At 38.0% G+C, this 11,641-nt stretch overlaps 1 protein-coding gene across 1 annotated transcript in view; it reads right to left on the bottom strand.

The window, feature by feature from the left end:
* Positions 1 to 921: 921 nt before the first annotated feature.
* The window catches only part of haus3 (HAUS augmin-like complex, subunit 3), a 31,265-nt gene continuing 20,545 nt past the window's right edge, over positions 922 to 11,641 (bottom strand). Inside the window, exons 4-5 of the mRNA XM_043704166.1 lie at positions 3,269 to 3,494; positions 922 to 1,777 (exon numbers count right to left, since the gene is read on the bottom strand). Coding sequence (XP_043560101.1) covers positions 1,544 to 1,777; positions 3,269 to 3,494 — 460 coding nt within the window. The 3' untranslated portion in view covers positions 922 to 1,543. The remainder of the gene's footprint in view (positions 1,778 to 3,268; positions 3,495 to 11,641) is intronic.

The following is an 11,641-nucleotide window of genomic DNA, read 5'->3' as shown; positions in this document are numbered from 1 at the left end:
GTCTTTAGCAATTCCATTCCGACTGTACTGCCACCTCTACAGACCCAAAAGATAATGGAGTTTAGAGCATTGCAAAACTGTTAGAATGTGGAACAGCTCTCAATTGTGGTCCTAGTTTTTCCCCAGATGTCAGCAAGGAAGAACTGGTGGATTGACAGGGTTGGGGTTGCTGTTGCTACTTCTGTTGTCTTGGCTGATACTAAGCACTCTGCTTTCAATCCTTTTAAAAACTTTCCTTAAGCACCTTGATGCAACCATGTGACTAGTTAGCTATATTTCAAGAGTCCAGTTAAAAATCAACCACATTGGGGTGTGTCTGGAGCCATATGTAGGTTAGATCAGGCAAGTTTCCTTCCCAAATGGTTCCCTTAAATTGATAAATTTATGATAATTCCTCTGGATTACTAGTGCCAATGACATTACCACAACACTACCACCTCACAAAACACAACTGTCAAACAAAAAAAACCCAAAAGGAAACTGGAAATGCCACGGCCTCACTGTTGTATATCTTGGATATCCTTACTGCTGACAATGTCATAACAAAGCTGTCTCTTTCAGAAATCCCAGAAGCAATATAATCAGAGAGATAGTCACCTGAACAAGTTTCAACTACATATTCCTTGTTGTGCTAGAAGGAATAATGCAAGGTTCAAGAAAATAGTCCCCAGTAAACCAAAATATTAAAGTTAAAACTGGCTCTGTAAAAATTAAGACTGGGCCTTAAATACATAATTAGGGTAATCAAAGCTTTAGGCTGAAAAATTAGTCAAAAATATTAAAACAAATCAACTGATTACTATAATCTGCAAATTTGTCAAAGATGTTAATAAATCAAACAAACCAAAATGGTAGCTCAACTCCACCCACAGATTTGCAGTTAATGAGCTGCTCACACTTCAATGCAGCACTGAAGAAATTCTCCCTCATTGGGAGGTGCTTTTTCAAATAAACCATGGCTTCAATGGTTTGCAATGCTAGAGTACTGTGCATGAGATTTTCTACTGTACCCCAACATGGAGCGCCAAACACTATCAAAATGTAATTGCTGTGCACAAAATCATAATAGTTGCTTATATAACAGCTTCACAAGATTAATTCATTACACAGGAAATGTTTTCAGACAGCTTAGGATGCAAAATGTGCCATATACTGCTAATTTTGTTGTTCTATAATCAGAAGAGACAATCATAAATATAGATGGTTAGGAGTGTAATGAGGATTGTTGAAACCTCCAAATCACCACAAGGAGAGTCCAGAGTTGCATTTTAATTGAAGTAAGTTAAAAATAAAGCATAAATTCTGATTAAAAAGGCCTGCAATATCTTACACATGCATACAAAACAATTTTAAAAAGTGCTAGAAGAATATTTTATTAAGAGCATTAAATGCTCAATCAGTATTCACATTTCCCTAGAAACTATGTCTTTCATGTTTTTGAATGTTACTATACAACCATTTAGAGCTGTTCAGGTTAGAGGTGGGCTTTTTTCCAGAAGCAATTAATCACGTGTTAGAAACATTATCCGCTTGCTGGTACACATTAGCTCTCCGACCCAATACTCTGAGCTCTAATTTTCCTCTCCAAATTCTCCACAATCGCTTTCAATTTATCAGGGTCTTGGAAGAAATAAACATACAGAATTCTCTCGCCTTGAAGATTCAAGTTGCTTGCCAGAATTTGCCGTTTTGATTTAATGTTATCAGCTACATTGCCAATAATTTGTGGCAGCCTCTGCAGTTGACATTCCAATCTTTGAAGTGGTTCTGACAGTTCCTTCAAAATAAACAGATAAAAGTTTAGATTGGTACCAGTGGAAACTAATTAAAACACTTAAAACGTGGAAATATTTATTTCAACAGTGATGTGAATAATTAGTTCTGTCACATTTTGCTGCTTATTTATTCAAAATGCATTTAGAATTTTCTATGGGTCGATTATCATGGTCAAGGAAAAGAACAGAAGAGTGTGTGCGTGCGTGCACACAGGTATCAAACACTTCGGTCAACATGTCTGAAATCTACCACAAAAATAGGAAAACTACATCAGCCTTCTTCTAACCACCTCAATTAGGGCTTTTTATGATGTTGAATCACATCTGCATAGGATAAAGTGATGCACAAAGAGCAAGAGTGTTCCAAGTGCTCAGCTTTGCAAATAATCAGGTCCCAAAAGGAAAATCTCAATGTACAAATTAAACCTCAGTCAAGTTAGCAAATTTTCAAAAAGCACTTTAGTAACAAAGTAGCATCTGGATGCTCCTCAGTAGAGATTATGTCTGTAAAATATTTCTAGTAAAATGAACTGCATTCTGCAAATTAAGTACTGGTTTTGAGACAAATTCTTCTCTCAGTACTCAGAACTATTTCAAATTTTCATACAAAATGTATTTCTGGGTACAAGTTCATTAAAGTCCACATAGAACCTAACCAAGAGAAACCCACAGGATATTAATAGTCAAGTTAGTATATTAATGGCAACAGTACCTCCTTAAATACTGGATTTCTAATTAATCTTGCAAGTACTTTAATGAAAATTTATACTTCACTCTATGGAAAGAGTTAATAAAATCACCGGTGTATAAAAACAGGCATATGACCACAAATGGAAATTTTGTCAACACTCTGGGACTTGTGACTTGCTTATAGCTATAAAATATGGAAGTCAAAATGGGCTCATTAATATCCAAGTAATGAGCACTTTCTTTGAAATCTGTCTGCTCTACTTTCAGCATCATTTAAAAATACTTAACTATCAATCTTTATCCATGACAAAGTCATTGTTTAGAATTCAAGTTACACTATAACTGCTCCTTCCTACATTAGTTTGTTGGCATAACCATCAGAATTAGACTCTGTAGAAGCTCTCTCGGGTGTGTAGTGCTGGAAAAACACAAGTCAGGCAGCATCTTGCTCCTCGGATGCTGCCTGACCTGCTATGCTTTTCCAGCAACACACTCTCAACTCTGATCTCAACTCAGCATCTGCAATCCTCACTTTCTCCCTCTGTAGAAACTCTACAGGGTACAGACTATTGTGATCTGTCTGTAGAATAATTGATGTATTCCCGTAATTCATCCAAATTTTCTGAAGCACTTTCACTCAAATCTAGAGAATTCTTCACAATTGCTTTTGATTGGAAGTATCAAATAACTGTCCCCACCATTTTTCAACATTTGACCAATTCACCCACTTGTCCTATACTGATCAAAACAGTACACAGACAAGCAGGTATTTATAATCAAATATAGATTACATGGAAAATTACCTCACAATGAAGCAGAAGTTGCATGGAACCAGAATACATAACACTCCGGAGTCTCTCAATATCAGACTCCAATGCAGACCAAAGGTAAGAGTGCTCACGCTGTGTTGTTCCCAATTGGTCCTTTAATGAAATAACTTCTTGCTGGAGATTTTTGGCTTCCTGTTCTAGACCACTGTAAGTTCTGAATAGTTGCTGTTTGTTGTTTACATCAAACATCTGACAGAGTCTGAAATAAAAAAAGGTGAAAAGTTTGGAGGTAATATATGTAGATCAGAGCAAGAAAATAAACCCACAGATTATTTCTGCAGCAAGCAGATTTTTCGTAATATCTGAATTCTTAAAGTTAAATATTGACATTCCTCCTCCAACGTCAAATCCACACCTGCTGCCACCAACCAGGATAAATGAAAATTTGTAAATAATTTTGCCTTTTTTGATTGTGGACTGAAATGGATTAGGACTGCTTAAAAATGAAGGGATTACTGCATTTTTAAAAGCAAGCTGTCAGCACATATTGTTACTTGTTGGTTACATTGTCATTTGTTCAACCAGTGGGAGTGGCAAAGGTGGTGGGGATGTTTAGTTGCAAAAAAATGGAATCAAGGAGTGTGCATAAAATGAAATTTGGTGAACAGTAAGTAGGTGACCAGTCTGTAGTTTTATAACCAGCCGTAGATGACAACCGCCTTCAGCCTGCCAATAATTGCACAATTGGTTCTCGGGTAGCCAAACAGCTTGTTAATATAAGCAAAATATCAAGAAGCCCAAAAGACATCTAGCACACAATCACCTGATGGAGCGGCGCTCCGAAAGCTAGTGTACTTCCTATTAAACCTGTTGGACTATAACCTGGTGTTGTGATTTTTAAATCTAGAAATAAAGGTTGATGTCCTTATTCTGCAGTTTAAATTTTAAGAAACTAATTCCTGAAGAACACCTATTTATCTTTCCTCACCATTTTCTGCAACTTGTAACTTTTAAATAGAGTCTTTAAGAATTGTGAAGCTACTGCTGTGTCTCCTATAAACTAGTACTTGGAGGAGAGAGATTGACAAGGAGCAAGTGCCAGAAAGGCAAAGGATTTTCTCAGCAAACCCCTTGGACAGAGACCATTGAACTGTCTTCCGAGGTTTGACTCAACCAGTAACAACATTTCTTTGCACGTCTGCTCCTGGGTCCACGTATATGCAAGGGGCTTTAAAAACAAGGGTGACATTTGGTTTTAGTGAATAGGGTTCATGTCAATTGTTCACAACCTTTTACCGGTAGAGTCATTAGAGATGTACAGCACAGAAACAGATCCTTTGATCCAACTCATCCATGACGACCAGATATTCTAAATTAAATTAATCTGGTCCTATTTGCCAGTATTTAGCCCATATCCCTCTAAACCCTTCCTATTCATATACCTATCCAGATGCCTTTTAAATTTGTACTTGTAACAGCTTTCACCACTTCCTCTGGCAGCTCATTCCATACACCACCCTCTGCGTGAAAAGTTTCCCCTGAAGTCCCTTTTAAACCATTCCCCTCTCACCTTAAACCTATGTCCTGTAATTTTGGACTCTACTATCCTGGGGAAAGTACCTCAACTATTCAAGCTATCCATGCCCCTCATGATGTTAATAAGCCTCTATAAAAGGTCAACTTCTGACTCTCCAGGGAAAACAGTCCTAGCCTATTCAGCCTCTGAATAGCTCCAACCCTCCAATCCTGGAAAATCCTTGGCAATCTTTTCTGAACCCTTTCAAGTTTCACAACATCCTTTCTACAGCAGTGAAGACCAGAACTAAATACAGAATTCTTAAAGTGGCCTAACCAATGTCCTGTACAGCCATAACATGACCTCCTATTTGTATACACAATGCACTGAATAAGGTAAGTGTACCAAACACCTTCTTCACTACTGTCTACAAGCTACAAATCTATTTATTTGTAATCATTAGCAATTAAGTACAGAAACTGGTCTGTGCTTTATGTCTGCCTGGGTCTAAACAGATAGGCAAATTGGGAAATTCTATGTTTTATAAAACCTTTAAACTTTCATGACAGGAACAGGGCTGGATTTCCAGTGCTTTGCCCCAGTGAGGCACACCAAAATTGTTGAAATTGCCTCAAAATCTTGACAGTCTGCTGCAGTTTCAACATACAGAATTTTCATTCCAGTAATGAAACTGATGAGACAATGTGATGAGATTTGTAATGGATTGACATTAATTGGTCAAAAAGTATCCTGATGAAGGGCTTATGCTCGAAACGTTCACTCTCTTGCTCTTTGGATGCTGCCTGACCTGTTGTGCTTTTCCAGTGCCACCCTTTTCACCTGATTCAACAGCATATGCAGTTCTCACTTTCCAGCATAACCAGAAACCAACAGAATTGATTCATGCACCAGCTCTGATCTACTTTTAAATGAATCACAGAGCAAGAACTATGACAAAAACAAAACAGGGCAAGACACCAATTTTCTCCATACAGGAAGAAACATTAAAAAGTAAAAACTCAGAAGATAATCAATGAGTTCTCACATTTGAGCAGAACAACATGTACAGTACATGGGAAAGTCAAATAACAGATTCCATTCGAAGACTGAGTAACCAATGCTTATTAGGGTAAAGAAAGATTGCTTTCAGTAGTTTGTATCCCCTCATTGCTGATTTACTCAAAAAAACAAAAGCTGAACTTGGAGTTTCTTTTCCCCTAAATATTTAAGAACAGCTTCTTTCCCACTTTTAGACTTATGAACAGACCACTCATTAGAGTTGATCTTTCTCTGCACCTTTTCTGTAGCTGTCACGCTATATTCTGCATTCTGATCATTACCCCAATGTACTTATGCAAGGCATGATTTGTATTGTTTTGCATGCTAACCAGACTTTTCACTACATTAGTATGAGAAAATAATACATCAGCACATGGCACTTCAGTACAGTACTGAGGGGTAACTACTCTACAGAAGATGTTGCCCGACAAATGAAATATTAAAACCTAGTTCACCTTACAATCCATGGAAAAACAATTTATCCTGGTGTAAGCACCATTCCACCCTAAACACGTTCTACGAAAACAGATTCCACCTGCCATTTATTCTTCTGTTACTTATAAGACATTACCCAACATATGTAAGTAAACGAGCAAGCTATTTTATAACAGCTAATCCAACTTTTGAAGGTACGAGGTTCCAAAAACAAATTGGCATTACACCAAAGGCCATCTCTGCACATTAATTTCAGCAACTAAAATGGAAAAATTTATGCTAACCCACTAATTAAGTTTTGGTTTAAAAAAAAGTCTATAAAAAACAAGATGAGCTATGTTGTCAAGTTGTTTTCCAGTATTTCCATGGATTTGCTCACAGTAAACAATGTGGTTGAATCTTGATTGCATAAGGAAACAGTCAAGCAAGTCAGTTTGTGGACAAATACGCATGGGCAACAAATGCTAGTGAGGACCGCATCTCTAGAATAAAAGGAAGACAGTGTTTTCTACCATGTAATATAATCTCTAACAGTCATGAATGATACTTGAATGAGTTTAATTGAAGTTTCAAATTAGTGCCAAGAACATCAGAAGTATTTTAATGCCCGAATTACACAATGTCCTTATTTTAATGAAAATGAAGTTTTGTATTCTAAATGTCGCAGGTATTCGATGTTATCTTTTATATCTAAAAGCACTGCATAGAACATGCAGAGCCTTAAGGATATTATGGTGGGTGGGCAATTTGTTAGCACAGTTGAAAAAAAGTCTTGGTCCCCAGAAGTAATGTTAGCTCAAAACTTCAGCTGGTCTGGCAGTCCGCAATGTTTTGACACTGGTTTGTAGTGGTTAGTTAACAGATTACAAACTGTTCTGAAGGCAACCCACTGGGCTCAAAATATTAACTGCTTTCTCTCTACAGGATCTGCTGTCAGATCTGCCGAGTTTGTCCAGCAACTTGATTTTGTTTCAGATTTCCAATTCTTTTAGTTCAGCACAAAAAAAATGTTCAAACAAGAAAGTGACTAGGTTGACAAGCAATGAAAACAAGAAAAATGGGAGGTCAGAAGACTGACTGCTTGATCTGGAAACACACTCGATGCTAGGAACGTGGCGGTGGAATGGAGCCCCGTGATCTGGGAAGACTGTTCCTGAAATATACAGAATAGCAAGGCACAAGGGTTTGCCAATGTTTGCAGAAAGGAACTGCAGATTACGGAAATGGTCAGCTTCCAAGAATGTTCCCTACCTAAGGTTTTTGAAAACATTGAAATAATCAGATCACAAACACCTTTCACACTTAGCAATATCCGTTTCCTAATTTGATATGGCATAGTATGGTCTGAAGCAGCTTGAATGGTTGCATGTACAATGAAGAATGCTTGTACTCATAGGAAACTGTCAATATGAAATTTTAAAGCAGTTTCCCAATAGCGGAAAGATCACCAGCCCTTACCAGATTTAAAACAGTGTATTTTACGGTATTTGGAAACCATGTGCTCCCAGAAAGACATGCTACACAGGGACTGTCTTGACAGTTTGGGGACTTCGTTGAAAATGTACCAGCAGCATGTAATACCTCAGAACAAATACTTTACTAACCAGTAGGTCTACAGTGTTAAAAAGCAATTATACATGGGATGCTGAAAAGACTTGAAAAGCCAGGCAATGTCTGATATTTTGTTGGCAGGTGATTAATATGAAGTGTTACAAAACATTTTACTCTCTCCATGAACATTAGAGATGTGGGGACTGTTTCCAAGTATTTCTTAGTTGGATTTGTTGTGAACACAAGAGTTAGGAGTAGGACATTTGGATCCTCCCGTCTTTGTGACATGATTTATTTATTTAATATCATATTAGCACCAAATTCATGTAGTACATTACTAATTTGAGAGATAGGCAGAATAGCTTTCTAGCTTGATAACAGGTTCCTGTTAGAGGCAAACACCATTCATGCTGTTCCTGCATAATAATGATGCCAGGTATATAGGCCATATGTCCCACACAATTCAAACCACAATCTGTTCCAAACAAGGTCGGTCCTGATGGTTCCCAAGCAGCCTGCACTTGCAAAATCCACAGCAATATCAATGTTAGAAGTCATTCTGCAATTGGACAACATTTGCTGAATAATATTCAGTGTGTAAAGAATAACACTGACAAACAAGGTAGGATTGCCAGGCTCTCAGTGTGGCACACTTGCAATTACAGAAAGATACAAATACTAATATGGAGGGCCCTGTTCTTTGCGGACAGAAAGAGCACACACACTATACCAGTTTCAACTCAACAAAACTGATGGTGGCCATTTGCTGATTCATTTCTGAGAACCGTTTCTGATTAAGGGTAACTATACGCAAAACATTAACACTGCTTTCTACCCAGAGATGCTGCCAGACTTGAATTTTTCCAGCAATTTCTGATTTTGTTTGATTTCCAACACCCGCAGTTTATTGGATTTTTGTACAGCATTGTTTCCCCCACAAATTTGTATTTTTACAAAAATCTTTGTTGACAAGACAAAAACTTTCAACAAAATACATTTTTTCTCAGCAATACTCAAGATCTCAAATATTGAGAAAGTCAATTTAAGAGATTACTGTTAGTTGAGAACAGGCTGCTCAAACAAGAGGAGTTGCGCTGGATCAAGCTGGACAAATGGCAGGTGATTTTGCTCATGTTAAATGGGCAAAAGTGGGAAAGGATAATAACCAAGTTAGAAGCTATGTTAGCAGGCTACTGACAACTATAGGGAGAGTACTAAGCACTGGAAATAACTAAGCTTGCGTATGGTGTTGATCTAGAATCACCTAAAGTAACATTCAAAAGTAACATTTGCACCACACAAATGCCAGACAATGACCATCATCAATAAGAGACACCATCAATGAATCCCCCCACTGTCAACATCCTTGGGGTTACCATTGATTAGAAACTCAACTGGACTAACTACATAAACACAGTGGCTACAAAATCAGGTCAGAAACTAGGGATACTACTGCAGGTAACTCACCCCAATAAGTCTACCCACCATTTATAAGGCACAAGTCAGGCATGTGATGGAATACTCCCCACCTGCCTGATGAGTGCACCTCCAACAACACAAGAGGCTTGACACCATCCAGGACAAAGCAACCCACTTGATTATTTGGAGATGTGGTGCTATTCAATCCCTCTACCAATCAACACTCAGTAGCAGAAGTGTATTATCTAAAAGATGCACTGCAGAAATTCTAAGATCCTTAGACAGCCTCTTCCAAACCCACGACCACTTCCATCTGGAAGGACAAGGGCAGCAAATATATGGGAAATGTCACCACTGCAAGTTCCTCTCCGAGCCACTCACTATCCTCACTTTGAAATATATCACCTTTCCTTCAGTCGTTGGGTCAAAACCCTTGAATTACCTCCCTACCAGCATTCTGGGTCAACTCACAGCAAGTGGACAGCAGTGATTCAAGGAGGCAGCTCACCACCACCTTCAAAAGGGCAGAGAGAGATGGGCTATCAATGCTGGCCAGCCAGCAACGCCCATGTCCCACAAATGAATTTTAAAAAACCTAATGTGGTATATGCATCATTCTGATGATTCTATTAAAGAGACATTAAGCACTGGACTGGAAAGCAGGAAAGGACAGATAACAGATCTGAGCACACAATTAAGTTAAAGAGATTTAATGCTCAAGATATCCTGAGGATATCAGATGAAAATTTCAAATACTGAGCTTGGTACTAAGGGATATAAAGCCAGGCTGCCTAAGAGGAGACACGGTACAGTTAGCCATGACTTAAATAAATAATGGAACAAGTGAAAGGGACTAAATAGCTTACCCACGATTTTTTTTTTAAGAAAGAAAATAATATTGCCCACAGTTTCCAAGTGAGCTTAAGAACGTTTTGTTAGAATCAAAGACTTATTGCAGATATTCAATTCAGCCAATCAGTTGTTCAGACTTTTTGAAAGAGTAGCCCTGCTTCATCCCATACAAGCTTAGACACAAAAATCTGGTGTAAGTTCCAAAGCTGCAAGTACCTGCCCAAATGCCTTTGAAGTTCAGGAATCAACTTCCACCACTTTAACTAAGGAGGCCCAGACCCTGAAAAGCAGGAAGACGACTTCTCAACCCCCTCACTCCACTCTTTTACAATGACTTTAATCTAGGACTTCATCTCTATCAAGATTTCAGCATTTTGACAGTTTCTTGGCCACAGTTAACATTCCTTGTTTATAGAACAGGCCTCATTTTGCAACCTCATGTGGAAACATCCAGGCAAATCTCATCTATACCCTTTCAAAGATTAGCGCCTCTTTCCTGAAAGATGATACACAGAAACAGCCACAATACTTTAGCTATCATTTTTGTCTCTGCTCATGTGATTTTTGTCTTTATATTCTTTGCTTCCATTTACAAACGCAGGTAGTCCATATACTCTTTTGAAACCACCTTACCAAGTTGCCCTGCTACTTTTAAAAGGATATCCACGTACCAAGTTAAACTGCTCATCAGGGTTTTTCAGAATTGTACAATTTAAAAAGATCCTGCTTTTTCACAGTGCTCTCAATGCACAATTTTGCACTTCTTCACATTGACCTCCATCTGCCATGCTTTTGACCATTTCACCACCTGTCATTCTGAAGCCTATTAGCTATCTTCATAATCTACTGCCATGGCAAGTTCTGTGCCATATGAAAACTTTCCTGCTTCCTACACAAAAATATTTAAGAGCAATGGAACCAAAATTGGTACCTAGGGAAAAAATCCTCTATAAAATAGCCAGTCTGAAAAATATTCATCTTCCACCCTTTTTCTTCCCATAACTGAGCCAATTCCTTTTGCCCATCAGTTGTCCCTAAATTCAATACATTTCAATGTTAATATGCCTCCTGCATGGCAATTTGTTAAATTCCTTCCTAATGTTCACATTTCCCCTAAGAATTCAGTCAAGTTGGTTTAACAATTTACCTTTAACAAGGTTCATTATGGTAGACAATAGTAAAGTTAAAATCACATGGGATTCAGGGTGAACTTGCCAATTCGATACAAAAAAAATGGCTTAACAGTGGGAGTCAGTGGTGGTGGAGGGCTGTTTTTCAGACTGGAGGCATGTTATCAGCAGTGTTCCACACAATTTGTGCTGGGTTCACTTTTGTTTGTCACTTATAAAAATGACTTGGATGAGAATTTAGGAGACATGGTTATTAACTTTACAGATGGCACCAAAATTCATATTATATAGTCGACTACCTCAAACCAATCAGACTGTAAAGAAGGATCAGCAGAAGAAAGGCTGGAGAGTCAGGAGAAGGAAAAGCATCCCAAAGGCACATTCTGTGTGAACTTTAAGACACTACAGTTTCATTTGTTCTTTTCTTATAATTTGGATTTATAA

This window comes from Chiloscyllium plagiosum, chromosome 2 (genome assembly GCF_004010195.1).
Source record: "Chiloscyllium plagiosum isolate BGI_BamShark_2017 chromosome 2, ASM401019v2, whole genome shotgun sequence".
NCBI lineage: Eukaryota > Metazoa > Chordata > Chondrichthyes > Orectolobiformes > Hemiscylliidae > Chiloscyllium > Chiloscyllium plagiosum.
Note: the sequence above shows the minus strand (reverse complement) of the source record. Positions and strands in the feature narration are given on the sequence as shown.